Source organism: Oncorhynchus clarkii, chromosome 17 (assembly GCF_045791955.1).
Source record: "Oncorhynchus clarkii lewisi isolate Uvic-CL-2024 chromosome 17, UVic_Ocla_1.0, whole genome shotgun sequence".
In the NCBI taxonomy this organism is placed as follows: Eukaryota; Metazoa; Chordata; class Actinopteri; order Salmoniformes; family Salmonidae; genus Oncorhynchus; species Oncorhynchus clarkii.
Window position 1 is genome coordinate 17,860,469 of NC_092163.1, and position 25,902 is coordinate 17,886,370.

Genomic DNA, 25,902 nt, shown 5'->3' on the forward strand with positions numbered 1-25,902 from the left:
TTGGCATTGCGGTGTTAGAAGTACGTTCACGTTGCAGTGCAACGTGTTCGCTCCAGACTTGATACTCGATTTAGAAATCAGTAGTCCCGTACTACCTGGTTTTAGTGGAAGCCCTGGTAGGATGTTGAGTTACCCACCCTCCCTTCTATTTTTATCTTGATAATTCATTGCAGTCAAGCAGATTTTAAATCTGTGACACACTGCTGTGCAAATCAAACACAATTTCGGTGACCTTAAATAAAATGGCATTTATTTATTTTTCTACTCTGCTTCACCTACCGCAAACAACATTTTTGGTTTTGTTGAATTTCGGAGTTAAGCATATTGAGTTTAGAGAATTTTTGTTTTATCTGGAATAAAAATCTAAGATGTGCCCAGATCACAGCCTTAAACACCACTTGTAATTTAGGTAATATGTGTTGAACATTAATGTAGGCTAATTGAGTTATAAATCACATACTATAGCCAGATCTCCAGGCCATTGAACTTCTGTTACCTGGTCTCAGAGCCACAAACCATTTTATGTAGTGAAAAATGCTGTTGAGGAGAATGTGACCGTTTTGGCTGAGAGACCACTGAAAATGTTATCCCGCTAGATGGTGATGCGATAAATACATGTAAGTAACTACTACCGTCCCAAGATGAGTGGCGGTTCTGACATCAGCAGCACTAGCTATTATGCATCCTCATCGGATAAAGAGTACTTCCCCTAAATTTGGGTAGGAAAAATGTACTTTACTTGCCTATATACTATACAGAGCGACAACAACAAAAAACAGTATGGCATTGCCCCAGATATTCTGTATTTCACTCAATATTCCTACAGTAAAATCATAATCAACTCAGTCTGCCTGTACTTTAATATATTCTTTATTTTCTTAAACAAAATTGAAGTAAAAACCTTTATGTAGAAAGACAAATTCCCTGTCAGTAGCGTTCCACCTAAGGTTCTTGATTTAGGGCCTCCAGTAGACTCCCGTCTATTGGGTTGTTCTCTTCTACTGTGTGAGTCAACGTAAGAATATTACACCACAGAGTCAGTACCATCTCTAACTCCCTACTAGCTCATGAATTAACTCACTAACCTGTGAATTAACTCATGCAGACTTTCGAGAAACACAGTGGGAAGAATGTTAACAGCAAATAGTGTTAAAAGAAAGTTAAAAACAGCAGTGTCCATTACAAAGGCTGAAGAAAGAAAGCAAACATGTGAGCAGGTGAGCTGTATAGTACACATCGTTGTCCAGTCACCTCTGGCAGTGTTTTCAACTAGTATTGAAATCGGGGAGAAAAAAAAGAAAAAAGGAATCTACATGATTATCGTCACAAAATAAAATCTCTTTGGCATAGATTACCCAACCGAAAAGCGCACACAACCTTAAAACGTACTTGACTAAAAACCTGTGCATCATCATCATTCTTAGAAAACAGAAGGTAAGCCCTGTTAGATTCTGAGCCCCACAGTCAGTGATAATTGCATATACTACATCGAGGTGAGCAGAGACAGATTGACATCACTCCATTTGAAGATTCTCTGCGATTTCTCTTCTTCTGCTCCCCCCCCCGCTTCTCTGCTCTTCTTCTGCTGCTCCCCCCCCCCCCCCCCCCCCCATCTCTCCTCTCATCCCTTCAGTGCCTGTCGAGAGAACATAATCTTTATTAAAAAGTGGTCCAACTGGTTGACTTGGTGTGCGACTTGTTTTTATAATAATAGGTGTATGTAACTAATGGCTGCTCCGTCTTCGTGTGTCTGCACCGCTTGACCATAAGAGCGTGGGTACATTTGTCTGTATTATTGGGTGTATGCACTAACCGTTGTCCTAATAGCGCTCAGCATATCCCGGTTGCCTCATGTCGTAGGTCATGCCGCCGCCGCCACTTTGGTATTCAACATCGGACATCCCCATCTCTCCATCCATGGGTATGTCACCAGGGTAGTCTCCGTATTGGTGGTAGCCTGCGTCCAGCTCTGAAACACACACACACACACACACAGATCAACACTTTGCAAAATATTAACATTTCTGGAGATGATACCCGTATATTTAATTCATAAAACAATGTCGGGGGGGGGCTCACTTTTAACATGGTTTAAGTTAACCGTTGAAGTTAACCGTTGAAGTTATATAGAACAATTGCTTTTTCTCTCCTTGTCAATACAGTATAATCATGTCAGAAATTCAAATATAGCAAAGCAATACATTGACTAACATTAACATTACACAGAAACCGCCCATTGAAACAGTGACTAACTAGCACATTAACCCACTGGCACACCTGCCCCATGTGTCAGTCAGTCAGTATGGGCACCTTTCCGCCAGTGTGAGTTACTCACCGTCTGCTGCATAGCCGGACTCCATGGGGACAGCATTGTGGGCCTGGGGAGGGGTCACGAGAGGTGTAAGGTCAAAATGAAGTCAGCGAGTTGCCCATACATGGTCGACAGAAACCGTGTCACACTGTCACCTGTTTTCTTAAACTGCATCGTCTACCTACCTTTCTCTTAATACAAATATTACACGTTTGCCATTTTACAGAAACTAAAAACTTCACATATAAGAATCTACGAAAATGTAATACATGCATTTATCAATGTTAAATTACCGATCGAAGCAAAGTCATTTTTTTCCAGTTTCATCGGAATTGAGAGAAGCTGCAATTCGTTATTAGATCATGCAGTGGCTCCCTCCTCGCCATAGATGGCACTAGAGGCCTCGAGCATAGGTACACTCACCATTTCCCAGGCGGCGGGGTCGTGCTTGAACAGGGAGTGCGTGAGCTCCACGGACACACGCTTCTTGTAGTCGGAGTTCTTGTCCTCGGAGATGCGGAAGAGAACGGCGGCAGCGTAGGTGGCTGGGAGAGAGGACAAAGGTGACATCAGATTATCACATGTACACATTGATTGACAGACAAAGTTCATCTATACCCAGATCTGAGATGATGTATCAAAAGGCTGTGGTGTGTAATGCTTCTCAATCCTTGTCTCGCATTCAACTGAGTTAAGGGATCAGATGTGGCCCAGACTCAATAATTGGTCAATTATGAGCGAGAGAGAGATGAAAGCCAGCAGAGACTTGCACCCATTGAGGTTCCACTGGTTTATGGAAATGCAGTCAGACTAAAAAAAAAAACATCTTCCAGATAACTTCCTCTCAAATGGACGCCAAACAACAACCTCTGAATCTATTCACATGGACCGCAAGGCCCTCCAGCGGGTGGTGATGACGGACCAGTGCATCACTGGTACCGTGCTTCTACCCATCAAGGACATCTACTGGAAACAGTGCCTGAGGAAGGCATGCAGCGTCATCAAGGACCCCCACACATCCCGTCGCGAGCTGTTCTCTCCCTTACCGTTGGGCAGACGGTATCGGATCACACGGTCTGATACCAAAAGGCTCAAAGACAGTTTCTAACTACAAGCCTTCAGACTGACCACCTGCTCTGACTCTCCACACATCACAACTGCTGCTACCAGACTCTTATTATACACTTAATTAATAAAAAAAACCTGTCACTAGTGACGCAGCCATCGCAAATCCTGTTTTCTGATGTTTTAAGAGAAGTGGTCTCACCGATGCCCTCGTTGTTGGAGTGCAGCAGCTCCATGAGCGGCGCGGAGGCTCCCTCTGCGTCGATCATCTCAGCAGACTGTTTGTCCAGGGCCAGCTCACACAGAGCCCCCGCTGACACGCGCTTCACATTCTCCACTGGAGAGTACAGCAGCTAGGTAGGAGGAGGAGGGAGACAATGGTTAACACAATCTACAGGAGATAAAAGCAGCAACATAGAGATATTGATGTCTTAAAAGTAAGAAACAAATATTTAAGAAAGAAAAAACCTTACCTGTACAAAGAGTGGGATGGTCTGCATGCTGGCGATCTCTCCCCTGTTGATGGGGTCTCTGGCCATGATGTGCAGGGCCCCTGTGCACCCCTCCACGATCTCTTCCATCCTCACGCCATCCTGAGAGAAAGCAAGAGTCAGTCAGCAACAAAAGAGACTAGGGAGGTTAAGAATAGGGCAAATGACTGATGTAACAGTTGGATATATTTTAATGACAGATCTGTTTCTACACCTACCTGGTATGTCTGCTGTGCGGCGGAGCCGTGTTTCTGGGCGTCCTGGTGGGCTTTGAGCAGCAGATTGACCAGGCGGGGGATGGCCCCCGCATCCCTCAGAGGGGTCTGGTTGTCTGGGCACAGTGCCAGGTTACGGATCAGACCAACCACAGCCTGAGGACAAGAGAGAGGCGGGGTTAGAGACGGGCGCCATTTTGATTGGTGATCACAAAGAAAGCAACATTTTTGGTTCGAGACGTTTTGTTTTACAAATTGTCACCCATCTCATCATCGTTTATCTCGCGCTACCATTTCTCTCCCTGTTCTCTCTACGTAGCTTCTTCCTTATCCCTCATTTTCCTCCTTCCATCACATCCTCATCCTAATTCTCACCTCATAGCGAATTAAGCAGCCGGTTACGTGAATGGTTAGCCCTCTCCCTTGGAAACCATCTGTCAACTATTAATCTCCCTCTATCCCACCACCCCTCACTCTCTCACCTTGATGACAGGCCAGTAGTAGGGCTGGTTGAGCAGCTTGACGATCGCAGGAATGCCATAATGCATGCGCACGGCATTCTGGGCCACCTCGGCGTCGGAGTGGCGCGACGTCAGGTGACGCAGGGCGCACACGGCCGGCTCCGCCACATCCTCCTTCTCTCCCGCCCTCAGGACGGCGTGGATGAGTGCCTCGATGCCGTTGCTCTGGGTGACCATGGCCTTGTTGCGAGCGTTGTTGCAGGTGAGGTTGGAGAGGATGCCAGTGGAGCAGGTGAGCATGTTGACGTCGTCAGAGCTCAGGAGACCAACGAGAGTCTGAAGAAGACTGTCCAGACCCTCCTAGAGAGACAGAGTTTAGTTTCTAATATATTAGTGGTTCTTAACTTTAACTTTTTTTTTTAACATCGCTGTTGCAATAAATAAGAACATATAGAGTAAATGCAAGGGAGGTAAAAATAGCACGTTAAAGGTCAGAGGTTAGGACAAACACAAGAGAAACAGACAGCAGGACGGAAACAGTCTCTATATGTCTCTAGGTTGGAAGGTAGAAGTCTCACCTGTTTAGTGGCAGCGTCCGACAGGTTCCTCAGGGTCCACAGACAGTTCTGCATCAGACGCTGACTGGAACCCGTCAGGTGCATCCCCAGAGCCTGCATCCCACCTGACAGAGGGGAAACAGAGAGAGGGATGGATAGAATGTGTATGAGAGGGTGGGAGAGAGAATCTCTTGTCTAACTCCTTTTACTGCAAAATATGAACGTCATTGATAATCTCAGAGCTTTACAACTGAAAATAAAGAAGCCCATTTCTATTTATTAAAACCACAGTATCAGTCGTCGCAAATCTACAACAAGTAACTACAAATACACCCCCTCCCTGTGTTTGAAACACTTACCAGCATCCACGATGGCAGGTTTGTTGCTGGGGCAGACAGAGAGCACTTTGAGCACGCGGCTGGTGGTCCACAGGAGCTTCTCATAGCTGTAGTTCCTCATGATGTGGACCAGGCCCTCCGGACCACTGTTAGCCAGGATGATCAGCTGAGAGCGAGATGATGGGAAATAGAGTTTAACAATATGAATCAAGCGATAGCATTTCTATGAGCAGCAAACAGTGTGGACATTCACTTTTAGTCCAGCTCGTGACATGTTTGGATGTGCACAATTCCTCATTTTCCAGTAGGGGTTTAGGCGTTAAAAGGTTAACGGGAACATCTTCAAAGGGTCAAAACATTCCATGTATCGCTCCTGTCCAAACATGCACTTAGCCATTAAATAACAGGCAACACACACAGGGTAGACATCAATACCCAGCCACACCTGTCTGATATCATCACATGCACATAAGCGTGCAGTCACAAAATTACTATGGTAGCCACACCCATGCCAAAACAGGGCTATCATTCAAACACACTCTCATTCACAATATTGACATGCATAACATCACACCCCTTACACTTAAAACACCCCCCTCCCTCACCTTGCTCTCCTGGTTGCCGTAGGACAGCAGCTGCAGGCAGTCGGTGGTGATGGCCAGGAACTTGGGGTTGCTCTTCTTCAGCAGAGGCACCATTCGCTGCAGGCCGTCGGCCAGGCGCACCGCCATCTTGGCTCCCTCCTGGTGCAGTAGCAGGTTGTGGAGGGTGGTGATGGCATAGAACAGCACAGACTCCATGGGAGAACTGACAGAGGGAGAGAGAGAGAGAGAGAGAGAGAGTTACCCTAAGGATTTAGATAAACATAGTTCATTACGAGTCTTACTTTGAAATGCTTTGTCAATCTTGTGGTTGTACAGAGCGAGAAGAGAGAGACTTGCAACAACTTTCACCCCCAACATCCCCCACCCAGGTATAGAAGGCCACAAAATAAAAGAGCTACGAGAGAGAATGAGAGACAAGAGGAAGCATTCCCACACACTACCTACCTACCTAGCCACCCCCCCCCCCCCCCGCAGACCCTCAGACTCCTACCTGAGCATGCGGACCAGGGCAGGGATGCCCCCACACTTGAAGATGGAGAGCAGGCCCTCTCTCTGGTGGGACAGGTTGTGGAGGATGCTGGCTGTAGCCCGGGCTGTCTCCATGTCCCCGGTGTTCTGCATGGCCCGCACCACCGCCGCCACCATCTGGGGGGACGCCATCAGCGCCCGGCGAGACGCCTCCTTACGGGTCAGCTGGTTGACGATCAGGGAGGCTTTGTTGACCACCACCTGGAAGGCAGAGAGGGTTTGGTTAGTTTGAAAGGAGGGAAAATGCAGAGCTATTAACAGGGAAGGGTTGACTATTGGAAAAGTACAGCAATGTGAATGAATGACAGCCAGCTTGACTACCACCTAATGGGAAGGAGGGGTAGAGATGGGTTAGGTTTATGGGGAAAGTGTGATTACTGGTGGTAAATAACATCAATGAATGACTGTCATTTAGACATTGATTAATTAATTCAAAGGTGGATTGATGGCTAGATAAAGAAAAATACACATGCATAGCAGGGCAGTGATCAATTCAGAATTGAAAATGCCTCAAATTCCAATTCAATTAATACATTTGAATTGTAGTAGTAAACAGTGTACAGAATTGCAATTCAAATGAATTAAAGGAAATAGAATGTGAAATTCAAATGCCTCTTCTATAATGGGTTGTAGTCAAATGTATATCTAATTGATAAAATATCAAACATGTTAAATACATGCATATAAAATGTTGTTTCAACAACAGATTTTCAGGACAAACTTCAAATGAATGAGCAAAGTTATTTCATTAATACCACACCCCCCAGAATGCATTCGTTTAACCCTCAAGTTGACCCTAAGACCTTCAAAAAGAAGCCAAACAAATGAAATCATTGGTGGAAATATGTTCTATTCTAAGCACTATGGTTAAAAGACTACATGAACATTGTTTCCAGAGAAGTGTGATATGTTCCTTGGTATCTGGAAGTGTGACCTGTCAGGGTCAATTAAACGTTCATGTTCTATGACTGAGTGCAATTTCTTTGAACAGCACTGAATAAAATTGTACTTCCTGTTACTCAAACTCAAAAATTCTACATTCTGTGTGGCCAAATCAATCAATGAGCTGAATGGGAGTCAATTCAAATATTCTGAATTGAGCCCAACCCTGACGCAAAGACAGACGTGTCAAACAACCAGTACTGTACCTGGTCCTCATCGTTGAGCAGCTTGGTGAGCTCGGGGATGGCGCGAGTGGCCAGCTCGGCGTCGTCCTGGTAGTTGATGAGGTGGACGATGGCCGTCTTGAGGAGCTGCGAGGGCTCGGCCAGCCGCTGGACGTTGGTCATCTGGGACGGGTCAGTCTGGGTGGACAGGATGGTCGTGCCCTCCATCACCGTCTCTGGGAACATGGCCGCTCGGACACGCTGGGCTCGGGTCAGGGCATACTGAGACTCCACTTCTACAAGGAGGGAGGAGAGAGGAGGAGAGGGTTGAGTGGTTTGTATTTTTTGATCGTGGGTTTGAATGATAGTTCAGTATTAAGCAGTAATAAGGTGTGTGTGAATGTTTTTTTGCTGTGTGAGGTTTAACTCCATGTTCCTAAGTGACAGTGGTTGTTTGTAGCGGGTTGTACTTTTGAATGTTTGTTTATGTCAATTTGAGCGTGTGTATTCAAGCACTAAACTGCGCGCGTCTCACCAGCAGGGTTCTCTGAGACGACAGTGGTGGTGACGGTGCTGTACTGCTTGGTGCTGTACTCGGTCCCGTCGTCATCGGTCCTCACTGTGGTGGCTCCTGACTGAATCCCAGAGTCCCCGGCGTAGTATGTCTGCTGCCACTCTTTCACCTTCACCCTCCCCTCATTGCCCACTACGGAGGGAAGGAGGGCAGAGAGGTTAGAGTGGAAGTGCACTTTGAAGTAATATATTATAATATGTTCAACACACTTGTTAGTGCCCTCAGGGCTCGCCCACTACAGAGGGAAAATGGATGGGGTTATTATGGACTGCACTTAGAATAATAGCCGACACTTGTTAATGCGCCTGGAGGGAAAGCAAAGAGGGGTTATAAGAGACAACACTGCACTTAGAAGTTACCTATGAGCCATTATGCGTCGAACATACTTGTTATTGCACTAAGGGGAAGACATTGTGTTCAGTTGAACAAAGGAGAGGAAGGAATATGAGGGAGAGGAGGAATTAAGAGGAAGAAAAAGGAAGAAATAAAAAGGTTGAGAATAATATAGCCAGATTATGAACCCACTCTGCATTTCCATGGTGGCCTCCTGGGCTCAAACCAACAACAATGGAGAAGTCCTGAAATACACAAAAAAATTGCATTTAGATCAATAATTATCTTTCACATTTTGCTACAAATTACAATCATACCACTATTTTACAGTATACAGTTTACTTTCATATTCTTCTATCCTGTTTTAAGGCTAAATATTAATTAGGCTGTTAGAATATGAAATCAAATGTATTTTAACTTTCTCCCAGGTAAGAATACAGATGATACAGGTGAACGAATGCCCTCCCTCTGAACAGTGCCAGAAATGACAACGCCGAGTCAGCAGCAAAGGCTGCTGGGATAGGAGGGGAGGGTGAGGGGGCAGAGGGACAGCTGCAGGACTGGAACGCCAACTGCTAAGCCCCCGCGGCCTTTAACCCCGGGCAGAGCCTCCGCCTATACATACAGCTGTGGGAGCTAGACACCTGCCTGCCGACTCACAGTATCAGCCACCAGAACCCGCTAGACAGGTTTAGTGTGAGTGAGTGAAAGTAAGTAGTCATTCATACACACCTTATTCCTCCTAAGACAACACCTTTATAGTGGACACAGTCACACACACACACACACACATTTCCTCCTCAAAACACCACACCTTCACCTGTAACTACAGGCCCAATGCTTAATAACCATTTATCACTGGCTGATTTAAAATAAACACTCCCACCTCAGTTCCCCCCCCCCCCCCCCCCCCCCAATCCTTATCAAGTCATTTTCCCGGCAGTACCTGCCTCTTATCTCTATTCTGCTCTCTTGTTGTGACTATCTATCATACACCCGGGCTCCGAAGATGTGGATGACGATAAAGGCAGCCCTCTGCACCCCTCTGATTCAGAGGGGTTGGGTTAAATGCAGAAGACACTTTTCAGTTGTACAACTGACTAGATATCCCCCTTTCCCTTTCTCTCCTCTCCTGAACTATGTCATGCAGCTAAAGTGCATTCCTTCTGAAGTGTTGGTTTGGGCCTCATCTACTCTTTCCCCATTTAAAATGATTCCTCTCCTGGTTCACTCAGTTGGCCCAATGTGGTTTCTGCATTATGATGCAGTTACATGCCGACTCATTCTATTGCAGCCATGTTAGCTCACCATTAACATTGCATGGGGATATTTAACCAAAGCTATCTAACTGAATGTCTAGAATTCCACCAATATTCTAAACATTTCTTACAATTAAATGCATTTTAACTTTGTTTGGAGCCAATTCCCAAAGAGCAAAGGCCAAGTGTGTGAGTCTGTCCAAGTGTTTAAGCGTTTGTTTATGGGCATATTATTTTCCGTGTGTGTGTGCGCGTCTCACATTGCACACATTCCTAATTCTGATGGTCTTCAGACTCAAAATAACCTCTGGTGCAGGAGAAAGCTAGTTGGAGGATAACCCACATCCACTGCTCAATGTAAACACTCGGTTTCACTGAACAAAACGTCACGACTTCTACACTCAACCCACCACTCACTCAATACATGATCAATGCTGTCTCGTTCATTGCAGTTAAATGCGATGGGAGCGGCACGTGACGCCACAGTCCACTCTAACAATGTCACCAGTGTGTGGTTCAGATGTTTGCGGTGAAGGGAGTTACTGTAATTGAAGGGATGGGATTCTTCGCTGGACACAGACATTACTGACATGCTGTGTGTGTTTGTAAACTGGATCGGATTGTGGGAGAGTTGGTGGGAAGAGTCAGGCTGTTTAGAGCCATTCTCCCAAAGAGCAAAAGGCCAAGTGTGCGTTTACACGTTTCTGTTTACGTGCATCTAATTTTTCATACGCATGAATGTAGCAGCTTGAGACGTCACACAGTTCCACATGAATGCGCCATACGAACAAGAATTAGCGGAGATCAACTACGTATGACGAAGTCGATTTAATTTTGCACCGCCTTTCCTTACTGATACGAGAGTGGGTATTCCTGGCGCTTTTAAACCATTATATTTACCTGCTCATTTCTAGACTCAGGCCGCAAACACATACAATATGAAATACTTCCTATGAGGCATGAGAGAGTAGCTTACAAATTCACTTAATATTCAATAGAAAACTCGGACAAATATAGGTTTCTTTCCAAATATATGCTGCTATGGAAATGAGGTGGAGGGTTGGACTGACTACCGTATGGCAGGAATGAAGGAAAGCAGATCCATTTTCCACCTTGTAGTAGCTAGGGGAAATAATGTGGCAAGTCGTGACAGCATGTCCCGCTGGCGTGTTGGTACTTGATGGGCGATGCACTAACATTCCTGGCTACCTCTGCCTTACCTTGTACGCAATCCAGGCACCTCCAGGTACTGTATTTACATATATGTGATTATGGCCAAATACAGTAAACATAATATATCCATCTATGAGCTTTACTATGCAAAAGCATATTAGTTTCATCTCATATATAGGACCGTTTTAGAAATATAATTGCCATCCCTCTGGAAATCACTTGTAACACAAGTTCTTCTATGCTGCTCCAAAGTATTTTTGTACATGCGAGGTAGAACTATTGTACCAGCGTACATAACTATTCTTGTCTGAAATGAGTCTGGAGTTGCTCTGTGGGTCTGCCAAGCAGTGAGCCCTGTTACGGATGTGAATGATAGTACCACACCCTTCTGCGTTAGCCCCGGGGCTCAGAATGGGGGATGTGTGTGTGTGTGTGTTGTTTCAATCTCTAGAACTGGGGAGTTTATGCATTTCCCAGAGAACAGAAGTGTAGTGGAGATGCGTGTATAATTCTCACTAATGAACTTCCTGTGTTTTCCCCCGGGTTCAGAGAGAAATTAGATTGTGTGTTTATTCTAGACCCTCCACCCAGAGAGCCCTCATGTGTACTTATCTCGCTGGCATTTGGAACAGACTGGTGAGTCACAGGCAAGTCACCATGTTGCCATGGGAGTGTCAGTATGTATATATGTGTGTGTGTGTGTGTATATATACACACAGTATGCATCGGTCTCACTCTAGGCCCTTGAGAGGTACTTGTGCCTAGCTCAGCTCCATTGGGAATAGTCGAGTCACAGCCCAGCCAGCTAGCTAGCTGACCTATGGGGGTTCACAGTGAACGGGGCGTTGGCGTTTCTGTCTGAGCTTGTACTTTACAGGTACAAGCTGACTCATCATGGACACAGAAAATGTCTCCCAGGCTCTTTCCCCACCTCTCCTACTCTCTCTCACTCACTCTGTGTTTAAATAGAGGTGTGGCACTCATTTCTCCTTTTCCCAAGCTTGGGAGTGTCTCGTCATTTCAACTGTGCCAACTACCATTAGGTAATAATAAATTAAATTATACAGAAAAAAATTATACCATGGCAAATTTCCAAAATACTGGGCATGCTGTATATTCTGGTTCCACAAGCTCACACACACACACACACACACACACACACACACACACACACACACACACACACACACCTCTGGAATATGAAAAATGAACTTTTCATTGTTTTTGGTGAATCTGTCAGTTTGTGCCATCTGTTTTCCTGGGCAAGGCAGCAGGTTCAGACAACGTGTTTTCCGATTTGATTGTCGCGCTGTTGCGACACACCCCGCATCACCTTAGTAACAAAGACTTCACTCACACACACACACACACACACACTATACTGTTGACTTTATCTAGGTCTATCAACTCTTCCTGGTTGTCCATCAATCTTATTCTCACGCGTTTTTGTAACACTGAAAACAGCCTCGGCAACCTTGACCCTGACTGTACCAGACTATAGATGGCTATGGTGATACAGTTTATATGATAGCAGAGAAGAACAGATAGGAGAGAGAGAGGCATGTTGAGTGTGTTTTTACAGTGTTCTGGGTGCCGGTAAAACATCAAACAGACCTAGAACTTGTGGCTCCTTCACCAACCCCCCCCATTAGGAATCAACTGGAAATGAAAAGCACGGATTGCTTGAGCTGTGTGGACCACAAGTTAAAAGAAGTAGTAGTATTGCAATGTGTCGTCTACTGACAGAAAAACACTGTATACCTGCCAATGAACACTGCTACATCGTGGGTAGTGACCAGGAACTGCTGTTGGATTTCATGGTGTGTACTTCGGAGTGGACTTTGCTCCTCGGCCCTGCATTCTAAGTAGTGTGGTTAATGACTGATGGACTCGCTCCCTCCTACTGTACCTCGTTCCATTCTCTTTCACCACTGTACTAGGAGCTATACTTTCCTTCTCCAAACCCCTGCCCACCCCTACTATTGTTCTTCCTGAGCTACTGGGAGAGTTGAGGATTCTGATCTTGGGTCAGTTTTGCATTTCCCCCCACTAATGGTTAAGGTTAGGATTGGGGGAGGGGAATCTGATCCTAGATATACCTAGGGGAAGCTTTACCCTAGAGCATTCTGGACTGATGGGCAGGCCTTCCAGGAAGCACAACACATTGAGGGCAGGAATGTGACGGTCAGAGAGCCCCCAGTGGACGAGAGTGAAAGAGAGATGAATGCGGTTTGGCCCCATCGCTCTAATCCTGGTGTGACATTCCACACTAGCCCCATACATTTAGCCTCGTTCAACACACTTTCCCGCTGCGAACATCAACCAAAATAGTCCTGAGCTAAACTCTCTCTCCACTGCAAATAAACACCATCACCTCCTCGCAGACAAACAAGTCATAATAACTATTGTCTCACATCCAAACGATCCCTTCTTGACTAAACGGGCTCACGCAGACGCTGTGTCAGTGGATGATTAACTAGGTTCCACAGATGGTGTGAATACTGCTCATCATCTCCAGCCTCCACACACAGGCATGCCAGACTGGGGAGTGTCCTCATAACCCTGGCAAGGTGTGGCAGTGTGTGTGTGTGTGTGTGGTCTTTGGCTCCTATCTGGCAAAACACACCCATTCGCTGGAGTGTATAAACCGCAGCATTGCTAAATTTAAATTGGAACCTCTTTACAGCCCTATCCATTTATACACTGAATTGAATTAAAAAATGGCTATTAGCTTAAGCCTTGACACACTAAAAGATCCAGCGGTTTACCAAGATAAGGTTGACTGAACCAGGCTAGCCTAAGCTACACCCAAAAGGAATGAAGAGGGCTAAATGACAGAGTGGAAGAACCCAGATCTCAGGAGATAAAAAGGGTTCAATCTGTGTCAAAAGCCTGATGGGGGAAAAAAACAATGGTGGAGGTGTGGCTCGAGGCATCATAGACCTTCACAGTCTAAACATTGTGGGTCTCTAAAGCCGATCATAAATCTACATCTGAGAGCAGTAATACAATGTGCAGAATTTCTTTCTGGTCTCGCAGACAGAGGTTTGTTTTCTTGATCCTTGATCCTGGGAGACTTGTTCCACAGACAGCCATAAGAGAGAGGGCTCAAGAGACTAGAGACAGTTGTGACAGAGGTGGGGGGGGGGGGTACAGATCAAGCAGATTAAGTCCCATTACCACACATCTGTAAAGCTGCGTTCACCATCTGTGTATAAGATGGACCTACCTCCCCCACACATATACGCACCGTGACACACACACACACACAGATGGACACAGACTAGGGTTTAATAGTGGGAACTGGGTTAGCAAGATTAAGAGATTTTCCATCCAAACCTACTCCTGTTTCCCGGGATAAATAACTGAGAAACCAGTAAATAATTTCTAAGGACCACATGATGTGAAATGGAAATGTTAATTTATAATGTCATGTCTAAAAATCAGTCTTTGCATGAAAAATAACACTGTGTGGTGACAGACAGCGCATATGGAGCGCAATTCACAGTGCGAGTCTTCACTCTTGCACAATACTCACCGGCCATCCACAGGCCTCTCTCCTTAACTCTTGTGGAGTCCCAGGAAAAGCTAGACTAGAATGTAGTATATTTGCGTCCTAAGAGGGATGCAAGCTTGCTGAACATTAAATGCTATGGTGATCGACTATAGCAGTTATTTATTCAGACCCATAACCATTCAATCTCGGTGAAGAGAAGCTAAATCCGTCTGCATCTTACTCTAGTCCCATATTATTCACGCATGTCATTACGAGGAGGGCCAACGATTTAACTGACGAGAACGAGGAAGCAACAAGAGCGAGAGAGCTAATATGCATTACTCACGTCGTACAACACTAGCAGAAATATTACAACAGGTAAGCTAATGAGTCAGCCTACTAATTATACAAAATGTAAAATAGGCCATATTATATTTCAAATTAAAATCTAATTTACTAGCTTACAAATGTCCCGCACCAGCATCACGTGTTCTCCCCAGCTTCATGGTTTGAACAAGGTGCATAATTCCAGTCCATGTAAACAATAATACAGGCCACAGTTAAAAAGTTTACTGGATCGTTTTACTTTCGTGCGTAATGTGCAGTAGCCTATTGGATAACGGCACAATCATTTGGGCTTTTTTGGGGCTCGGGCTAATAAAATGTCTTTAATGAATGGCTCGTCTGGCTCGGGTAGCATCAGGCTTGAATTTTCATGCCGATCAGAGCTCTAATCAAATCCTAACATATTTATATGACACCTGGTTTTGGACGGAAATGTTATTTAGCAGACAGAGGTAGGGTTTCAGGTGCTTTCGGAAAAGATGGGCAGGGACTCTGCTGTCGTAGCTTCAGGGGGAAGCTGGTTCCACCATTGGGGTGCCAGGAAAGAGACGAGCTTGGTCCTGCTGAGTCATAGCTACTTGGTGTTGCTGAGAAATACCAGGTTACCCAGGAGAAAAAATATTTATTAAAATCGGGATGAACGCTTGTAAAATACCGGGGGGGAAAAAAATTCAACACACACATATACTCTCTCTCTCTAAAATGGATTTGTGAGTGGTTGGCTTGCCAGCTGAGCCCCGCGGTCAGTAAGTGCTCTCTAGACATGGTACACACACAGCTGTGTGCCCCCTGTGTGTTTGGCAGGTGGTCTTGGTCCAGCTAGTCTGCTGAGAGAAAGCTTAAAGCCCTCAGGACCCTCTCACCACCATCTCCCCTTCTTATTCATACTCTCCCACTCACCCTTCACATTGTCCGCTGTGGGACCACGCAAAGAAATAGGGGTTAATTGGCCAACTGTGGAGTATAAAAATCTATACAGGAGGATGTGCAGTGGTGTGGAGCGTGATGCTAATGGATCTACTGTGTGGGCTACAGGAAGTTGTGGTTATTCCACAGTCAGACCAGGCTATGACTCAGCAGCACCGGGGGTCTGGATTGTTTTTTTCCCCCCAGTCAGAGGGACAGGCTCAATGACATTTGCTACACAGAGAGAATCGTTTCCCATGCAGATACAACCACATCAGAAACTAATGTTGGGCCAATATTTAGTTACAGTTATCAGTCAAAATTGAAGAAAGGTGCAGGAAACTACTATCTGTGAAGGTTTACTTTAGGTGAATGCGCCCACTTGAGTGTAGGCTACAGTCCATTTATACCAACTTCAGTGGCCCTCAACTTGAACAAGACAAAGGAGATGATCGTAGACTACAGGAAAAGGAAGGCCGAACACGACCCCATTCCCATTGATGGGGCTATAGTGGAGCACACCAAGACAGTCGTGAAGAGGGCACGACAACGCCTTCACCCCCTCAGCAGGCTGAAAAGATTTGGCAAGGGTCCCCAGATCCTCAAAAAGTTCTACAGCTGCACTATCGAGAGCATCCTGACCAGTTGCATCAGCGCCTGGTATAGCATCTGCTTTGCATCCGACCGTAATGCACTAGAGGCTAGTGCTTACGGCCCAGTACGTCAATGGGGGCAAGCTTCCTGCCGTCCAGGACCCATTTACAAGGCAGTGTCAAAGGAAGGCCCCAAAAAGTTGTCAAAGACTCCAGTCACCCATGTCATAGACCGTTCTCTCTGCTACTGCACAGCAAGGGGTACCGGAGCACCAAGTCTAGGTCCAAAAGACTCCTTAGCAGCTTCTACCACCAAGCCATAAGACTGCTAAACAATTAATCAAAATGGCCACCTGGACTATTTGTATTGAAACCACCCTCATGTTTGTCTTTACACTGCTGCTACTCGCTGTTTATTATCTATGCAGTAACTTTACCCCTACCTACATGTTACAAATTACCTCGACTAACCTGTACCCCTGCACATTGACTTGGTACCGGTACCCCCTGTATACGGCCTCATTATTGTAACTTTAAAAAAAAAACTTTAGTTTATTTAGTAAATATTTTCTTAAAACTGCATTGTTGGTTAAGGGGCTTATAAGTAAGCATTTCACGGTAAGGTTGTATTCGGCGCATGTGACAAATAACATTTGATTTGAGGTTAGTGTCCACCCTGATATTGGAAGGTTGGGAGTTCGATCCTCGGCTGAGTCCTACCAAAGACTGTAAAAATGGGACCTGATCAGTCTCTGCTTCGCACTCAGGAGATAGATTGGCGGTAAGGCCCTGCGATAGACTAGCATCCTGTCCAGAGGGTTCACTCATAGGCTCCTGCCCTACGAGCTGTTCCAGCTACTTTCTTACAGTCCATTTATCAGTCCACCGATAACAGCCAGTCGATGGAACTCCCCTCTCGGCTCCACTAGCATGCCAAACCCCCACTACAGTATGGCACATTGAAAAGGCTTAAGTACACAAAGCAGGGCCCCGCTGGCAGGATCGCATGTGAACCAGAGCGCTGGCGCACATTCGCCAACTTGAAAGAGGGGACGATATCTGATTCTGTGAAAATCCATGTCTAAGAGAACCTGCGTGTCAAAGACATTTTACGTCTGTTTATAATATGCTTTCAAGAGTCAAAGCATGAAGTCTCTCTGACTTAAAAAAAAAAAAATACTAATTAAAAAGAGAATTTAGGCCTAGTTTGAGTTTTGCTTACTGGACTTGATGAAATGCTTCATTAACACCCTAGCTAAAATACAGTGGCAGCATTATAAAATGGTGGCCATTCCCAAGACTTTAACAGCATGGTTTTACATTACAGCAGCTACACGGTGTCATTAGCAGTGATTCATCAGGAGAAATGCAATGCCTTAGCTAATGTTATTACTGTGTTAATTGACATAGCCCGGAAAACAGCTAGCAGTCAACTGCCAAATAAAAATAAAACGATGACTTGCAAGTCAATGTAGGTTTTATTGGACATAGTGTGTTACACTAATGTCTAACCAGTAACTGATTAAATAATCATTCTAAAATATTAGGCTTACATCCATCGGTAGATGTGTCGAAAGAGTGTTACACCAGACCAAAGGGGGGGTAGAGTTGGCTCCGACTGGGACGAGCTATATGGGTAATTCATGTTTACTCCCTGTACGCTCCTCTCACTATGAATTATAGCAGGTCTGTGTTGTCTCTGAAGTGTGGAAGTGCAGACTAGGATCAGATTACAAAGAGAAGGGAAGGAGGAGGGGCCAGAGCAAAGGGCAGGAGGAAAGTGTGTAGCAGTAGAACTAGGCCTCCATGTCTGTGTGGCTTCTCTGATGTAACAACGACTGAGGGCCTATGGAAGGCTGTGTGGTCTATGGAAGAAGGCTGAGCCGTCATTGTGGTATCTGAAGAGTTGAGCTTGCCTTGTTTCCGGCCTCCATTGTTATAGAGCCCTCAAACTCAACTCTGGACCCGAAGCCAGTTCCACTGCTTTTTTCCCCTCCATTGTTCCCCTCTAAACAAGGACTGATTTAGACCTGGGACACCAGGTGCAATTAATTATCAGGTAGAACAGAAAACCAACAGGCTCCGGATCTTGTAGGGTAAGAGTTGAATACCCTTGTTAGAGAGTAACGAGAGGCTGTGTTGTCACTGCAAGGAAGGACGATGCTGCATGAACTGATGTAACATGCTGGGCTGCTGTCCACAATTACTCTGTATGGAGGTAGAACGGACGAGGAGGCTGGTGTCACACTATCTAGGGCGAATGGGAGGACGGCAATGGGAGTGAATGAAAATAAGTATTTTATAGTGAGCTTCGTTTCTCAGTTCTCGATGGGGACCATACAAGAGTTTTCTACAGAGCATTTAGAATGAATGTCTGTCACCGTTTGGACAGCGAGGTTCGCTTGGTTCCATCTAAAGCCCTCCTTTGGGGTCCGTGGGGAGGCTTCACCTGCTGCAGCGTGGATACTGGATATATGCATGGCTGTGCTGGTGAGCATTGAGGCGATGCGACAGATGATGAATATTTCAGAAAGATCAAAGGCGGAAGGGAGGCTAGGGAGAGCACGGAGGGGATTAAATCTGAGGGGACGCTAAAGAATACCACCCCCCGCCCAAAATATGTACCAGACATCCTTGGAGGGGAAGCTTGAGTAGCTACATTTACCTGCAGTGTTTATGCTTCCACTTCTAAAATGTTCTTCACGTAAACCGTGACCGATATAAAAGACGACAGGGGACTGAAGCACGGACGGAAGAGTACAGATAACTTTCTTTCTTTGGTGGAAGTGAGGTTATTGGGGGGTGTTGCTTCCATAAATAAATGTCACCTACACGTCATTGTGCATCAATCATTCTAACAGACACTTCATATCTGTGTGTGACTTATAGTCACTCTTCTAGATGGAGGCTGATGATTCTCTTCTCGGATAGTGCATGTCTCCACGGTGAAGAATTCCCAGTCGTTAGCGTTCCTTTTCCACCACACCGGCACTCCTCCCTTCCTCTCCCGCTCATTGGAGTGCAATTAACGGATGAGTAGGAAGTGGGAGATGAGAGAGCAGAGTGAAGAGCGACACCACAGCAATGACTAGGAGTAATCATCCGAGTCAACTTCTTGAGAAGCATTGCTCAGTGCAGGCTAAACAAACCAGCCCAACTGTAAAATCTCTATTTAAGTCACTCATGGATTCAGGAATCCAGTCCACTCCAGTCCCTCCCTTCTCGTGAAACTATGTCAGTAATGAAAAAAATTATCAATGGTAATATATTCGTAAAAGAAACAGACAGTAATGGATGCAGCCATTTCCAGCATGCTGTCAGCAGATGTGGCGTGGTGGTTTATGAAGAGCTGTCTGATAGGAGCCGACTTGAAAATAATACACATGGCAGAGCAGTACCAGACTTCCAGAGCACCAAGTGATGAGGAAAAACGGTTGTTAGGCCTCCCCAGAAAAAAAAAGTTGAGTGAATAATTCATATTTGTGACGGTAATGGCAGCACAGCTGTGTTGGTCACCCGGGGGATGCCAGCTTGGATGGATTCTTTCATATCGTGCCACCTCTGCCACTCCACTGATGACTGGGAGGAGGGTTCCAAGACACTTTGGGACTCTATTGTTTGTTTAATTTAACTTCATATCTTCTGTTCTGCACTTGTGTAATGTCCTTGACATTTGCAACAGCCGTCCAATATGGAAGTCGTCTTAGTCTGGGGATAACGTATCAAAAGATAAGGATTTGTGTCTTTGACGTCCTTTGTTGTTCTATGCCAAGAATTTTTTAAAATGGTGGCGATGGGGAGGGTAGAAGTCACAGTAAATCTGCTTTGAGTTGATAACAGCATTGTCTGAGAAGATATCTTAAGCCCCTGCCTGGCGATTTAACCCTTAGGAGATTAGGTCGATATCGTCCCACCTCCTCTTTAACCCCAGATAGAAGACGAGTCCATATCATGGCTGACCAGAAAAAAATAAATAAAAAAAACAGTCTTCCATCCCCATATGTAGCCTACACATGCACACAAACACAATCGACCTGGATACACACATTGGCACCGAGGCCTGGTCCCACGCGTGGCCTGATTAGTTTCTGTGGTGTAACTGAGCCCTCTGTTCTGCTCAGACGCCACCGGGGGAGGGCGGGCAGGGGGTGAGGAGAGAGAGACTAAAGTCAAGACGAGGGAGGACAATTAGGTAGGGAAGGGTCACATTTTAGACGTTGCAAACGTGGAACCAAGTTAGAGACACACGTAACAAGACAGCATGATAATAAAAGGAAGGAAAGAAAAGAAAGAGGAGGAGATATATGGAGTTGGTTGAATCGTCGGTAATCCCCTCACCCCATGCTGGCCTAATGTAGGACAATATCAAGGAATTAAGCAGGGGGAAGGATTAGCGCCAGTATGACCCCAGCTGCAGCTGAAAATCTCAGCCTAAACCCCCCCAGAGGCAGTCAGCAGCCCCAGGCGAGCCAGACTGCACCTCATGGCACAGCACCAGCAGCATGGCAGGCCTGGCCAGGGCAGACCAGGAGAATGCACTGGCGTAGAGAATGTGTGAAGGGATGAAACTCAATTCAACCTGACATCCATTCAAAACATCAGCTGGGCTCACTGGCCCAGACTCAATATGCAGTTGAATGCAAAAAACTTGGTTGTTTTGATGCGATTGTTCTTGGTTGTTTCTGGTCATTGGAATGGCATGATCATGACTGGTGTGACAGCTCTCCATCTTGACAGACATCTGTCCAGCCCTAATACCAGGCTGTGCCAAGTCAAATTTGACTTGGACAGTTATTAAAGTTGGTCTTTGGTGTATTTGAAAAGACTAAACCATGTAAGATGAGCAAACAAGATACTGTTATTTTGGTTGCATGTTGGAAGTGAAAGTGGATTTACTTGTGAAATAAAATGAGAGGATCTGTGCTCTGCTATTGCAGTGGCATAGAGGAGGTAGTAAAACTACTGTAACTAATGGCATATGGTTCCCTTTGGAAAAGGATGAATGAGGCAATAGAGGTTCACTGGTATGGATAATGTCATCAGCCTGAACACCTCGTTTGTGTCCAATGGGCCTTGATCAAAAGTAGTGCACTATATAGGGAATAGGGTGCCAATTGGGACAAAGACCTGGACATTACTGGCACCACTTCCCTTGTGGATCTGAACTGCCCTAAAAGAGAATGTATTGTAGGTGTGAAAGTCATGTAAGGACATTTCGGTATCAGTATTATTCATCCTAACCCATTATGTATGTGTGAACCATGCAGGCACTCATGTCATGCCCCACCCCCAACTCAACGGGGTTGTCAAAGCCCCGGGGGGGGCGGACAGTGGATTTGACAATGGATGAGGGGTAGACGAACTTCGATCATCTCTCACTCTCTACTGTGTACCCACACGGTCACACCAGTATTGACTTTCAGCTCTATTCAAATGTGCATGAAGTCAAGAAGTTGATCAATAGTTTGTCAACAACAAAAAAAATGCGCACATCTATTTGGCAGGAACAGCGTTTGACAAAACCTTGTAGCGACATAAACCATCAACATTTGCTCTTAAATAGGCAGGAAGGAGTAAACGGTGGTTTCTGTTGTGCAACAGTATCGGCGTAATGAATACACCCACGATAACTAATGTCCTACTTTTTAACGACTAGACACTTGACAATAGGAAAGGAACATTACGCTATTCTGCCATCAGGTTCAGAGACAAATCTAAAAATTGAAGGAGACAGAATGTCAGAGATAGGCTACATTGTATCCAGACCGGGAAGAACATTTATGGAATGCTGGGAAATTATGTTCCCAGTTTAGAGACAAGCGCAACACAGGAATGGAGAAACTGTGATTATCCTATCCCACTCGACTAACTTGACACGAATTTACTCTCTCCGAAGACTGTCAATACACGGAAATGTGACCATAAATACATATCTTTCTTACCTGTCAAAATACAAGAAGTTGTTTCGAATATTCCAAGTCTACGCAGGTCCACAAACAGACTTTTCCACCGATATACTTTGTTCTCTATGCCTCACCTCAACTGCGGTAGGATGATACTCAGAACAATGAGTAAAAAGGCTAACATCGGAGACTCCGCCCCTCTTACCACAAGCGCTGTCGACCCGACCCCACCCTTTAATTCTCCACAATTTGGAATTTAAACGCAATTGGCCAGAACAAAACAAAGGTGTGTTTACTTGAGTCTACCGACCAATTAATATTAAACCTCTGTACAGTAATATTAATTTAGTTTCAACGGTATTTTTGGTCAACTACATTAATAAAACATTGTTATTTTGTTTTTTCGAATGTACAACTATGGATATAATGTTAGTGGTTAGCATGCCCTGCTCACACAGGGTATTAGTCTACCTGTGTGAGAAAGTAACCTACAGAATGGCCACACCTTTGGCTACGTCATGAAACTTGCCGAGACAGAAGGTGAGTCACATGGGTAGACTAGCTTTTATGTCGCGAAGTGGTGGCATAAATTCGTATCACATTTTTATAGAGAAGACAGCCCACAGTGGTGGAAAAAGTACCCAATTGTCATAATAGAAAAATACTCAAGTAAAAGTGAAAGTCACCCAGTAAAACACTACTTGAGTAAAGGTATTTGGTTTTAAATATCCTTAAGTATCAAAAGTAAAATGATTAATAATGTCAAATTCCTTAAATTAAGCAAACCAGACGCCACCATTTTCTTGCTTTTTATTTATTTACAGATAGCCGGGGCACATTCCAACACTCAGACATAATTTACAAACAAGGCATGTGTGTGTAGTGAGTCCTTCAGATCAGAGGCAGTAAGGATGACTTGGGATGTTCCCTTGATAAGTGCATGAATTTGACAATTTCCCTGTCCTGCTAAGTATTCACAAAAATGTTATGAGTACTTTTGGATGTCAGGGAAAATGTATGGAGTAAAAGGTACATTATTTTCTTTAAGAATGTAATGAAGTTAAATTAAAAGTTGTCAGAAATATAAATAGTAAAGTAAAGTACAGATAGCCCAAAAAGCTACTTAAGTAGTACTTTAAAGTATTTTTGCTTAAGTACTTTACACTACTGCATACAAATACACTCATACAAATCACAAACGTCTGTGACTTTCACCATGGATTTAATGTAACCTGACACCTTTGCTTTGTTGTCTGCTTTTTCTGTGAGGAAAATCACACAAACACCATTCAAGACAGTGATGATGGGGTGTTGTTGCCCCTAGACACCCATCTAAGGTCATGGGAGAGGGAGAAGGAGAAAGTGCAAGACAGAGACGCAAAATACAAGTTAAATCTGGATTCATAATTTTAACCCACATTCACACTCTCATTCGTCTTTTCGAGAAGAAAAAAACTCAGTGGGCACAGAGAGAGTTTTAGTAACTTGTGGATGAAAATTAAAAGTGACACCCTGCATGGTGTTAGGAGTCTAGAAAGGATAGAGAATGAGGTTGTGTGAGGAAAGTGACAGAGAGAAAGTGAGCATGTGGAAAGTGTTTGTCTCTCGCATGCTATGTGACAGACTGAAATAGGTCAGTCCATATCCTGCCTCGGGGTGTATTGTTGTCAGGTTAGCAGCTAGCTGTCCATTGTGACAGCCATATTCTATCCCCTTAGCTGGATGAGACAGGGGCAAGAGCCGGTGGCACGGCATATTGGGTCAGTGCTGCTGATTATATAGGCCATGCGTCTGGGTGTAAAAGCATGTGTGTGGTTGACAGACTAATGTCTGAAAGCCTTAGGGCTAATTGACACTTCTCATCACAAACTTGTGTACTTTGTGATTGTGTTGCCTAGTCTACTCTTAGTAAATTGTCGTTTTGAGTGAACCTATTAGAACCTAACATGCAAACCTATTAGGAAGAATGTATCAATAAGTTATTGGTGAGGGAACCTGCAATTTCTCCCAAAGTTGAGAAATGGTTTGACTGGTCCATTCGTGAATTAACACAGACTTTGGCTCAAGAGATCACATGATTGTTCATATCACAATAACTCACTTTAAATTTCTTCTGAAGTGGTGTAACATGATTACAACTGTGTATTACAATAAAAAAGGCTGAATTTCATTCATTTGTTTTAAATCAATTCTATCATTAACTCTGCTAAACTTTCTTTAGAGATGAATGGATATTGTGGATAAGTGGCCATAGGATTTTCAGTGAGATGAATGGTCCTATTGTTTAAACACTGCATGCCTTGTCCTTGAACATTAGCCTGGAGGAATTATAGTGTGGGGTTCATGTGGGTTTCTGACTCATTGACTCGGTCTTGCCACCTATTTAGGGGCCTTCAAAGACGGGTGTTGACTCTTTGTTAAGGTGGGACCATTGAGGTAGATTTTCTAAAGATTTTCTCCAGAATCAAAAACAGAACATTCATCTGGTTCTCTTGTATGGGCAAGCATAACACACCCTATTCCTCTGTATTTTCTCTCTCTCTTTCACGCATGCACACACCACAATGCCTCCTACGTGATATCACAGATGTATTCATTAGCTTGTCGTAAGGCTGGTAGCTGCTCTGAACTTACTACATAGGGGTCATCTGAACATTCTGATGACTACATTTGGGTGCCAGTGACCAATCAGCCCTCTCCGACCTCAAAGCAACTGGACCAATGAATCTCAGTGTATATGACTGACTCAGTCACTCCAAGGTCATGGCTGGCTGATATGATGTCCTGCCTCACAATACTCCACTGTCTCTGCTTTTACACCCGACAGGAAATGGCCCCATTGTCCTTGGGAGAGGATGAGGCCGCCTGTCCGGGACCGGACCAGCCCCATCGGCTGGATTGATGGAGAGTGTTGTAAATTATTAACGGCTGTTTCCCCAATGTGAGACACTGTAGTCTTGTGTTTAATGCGGAAGAATGGACAGTGGGAAGCTATATATGATCTCACACCACAAGACAGAATTAGACTACTCTGCTACATTAAAACGTGTTTGAGTGATTAGTGTAGAGAGGTTCAAGTACCAATGCTTTTTTGATGGATTAATATGGATAATAATATTGTCTATAAAGTGGATTGTTTAGCATGCAACAACTATGACAGAGTATATGTGATAATATCTATAATGTCCTTTGTAACTCAGTTGCTAGAGCATGGTGCTTGTAACGGCAGGGTAGTGGCGTTCCCAGTGCCAACCATACGTAAAATGTATGCACGCATGACTGTCACTTTGGATAAAAGCATCTGCTAAATGGCATATTATATACTGTATATATACAGTTGAAGTCGGAAGTTTACATACACTTAGGTTGGAGTCATTAAAACTCATTTTTCCACTCCACAAAGTTCTTGTTAACAAACTATAGTTTTGGCAAGTCGGTTAGGACATCTACTTTGTGCATGAGAAGTAATTTTTCCAACAATTGTTTACAGACAGATTATTTCACTGTATCACAATTCCAGTGGGTCAGAAGTTTACATACACTAAGTTGACTGTGCCTTCAAACAGCTTGGAAAATTCCAGAAAATTATGTCATGGCTTTAGAAGCTTCTGATTGACTCAAATGATGTAAATTAGCCTATTGG

The 25,902-nt window shown here is 44.6% G+C and overlaps 1 protein-coding gene across 1 annotated transcript; it reads right to left on the reverse strand.

Annotated features, from left to right (window-relative positions):
- Positions 1-854: 854 nt before the first annotated feature.
- Positions 855-22,437, reverse strand: LOC139370408 (junction plakoglobin-like). Its single transcript, XM_071109862.1, has 16 exons — positions 22,299-22,437; positions 8,777-8,829; positions 8,213-8,383; positions 7,720-7,973; positions 6,534-6,772; positions 6,044-6,245; positions 5,460-5,604; positions 5,122-5,225; positions 4,565-4,903; positions 4,086-4,238; positions 3,850-3,969; positions 3,579-3,729; positions 2,735-2,856; positions 2,336-2,378; positions 1,814-1,969; positions 855-1,636 (listed from the first exon to the last, which is right to left on the reverse strand). The coding sequence occupies exons 2-15, from the start codon at positions 8,787-8,789 to the stop codon at positions 1,821-1,823; spliced, it is 2,205 nt and encodes a 734-aa protein (XP_070965963.1). The 5' UTR covers positions 8,790-8,829; positions 22,299-22,437; the 3' UTR covers positions 855-1,636; positions 1,814-1,820.
- Between the last annotated feature and the right edge of the window lie 3,465 nt (positions 22,438-25,902).

Excerpts from the sequence above, each read along its gene's own strand:
- LOC139370408 (XM_071109862.1), bottom strand. Across the intron at positions 2,379-2,734 it reads ACCCCGCCGCCTGGGAAATG|GCCCACAATGCTGTCCCCAT; the intron begins GTGAGTGTACCT and ends ACCCCTCCCCAG. Across the intron at positions 1,970-2,335 it reads GTCCGGCTATGCAGCAGACG|AGCTGGACGCAGGCTACCAC; the intron begins GTGAGTAACTCA and ends TGTGTGTTTCAG.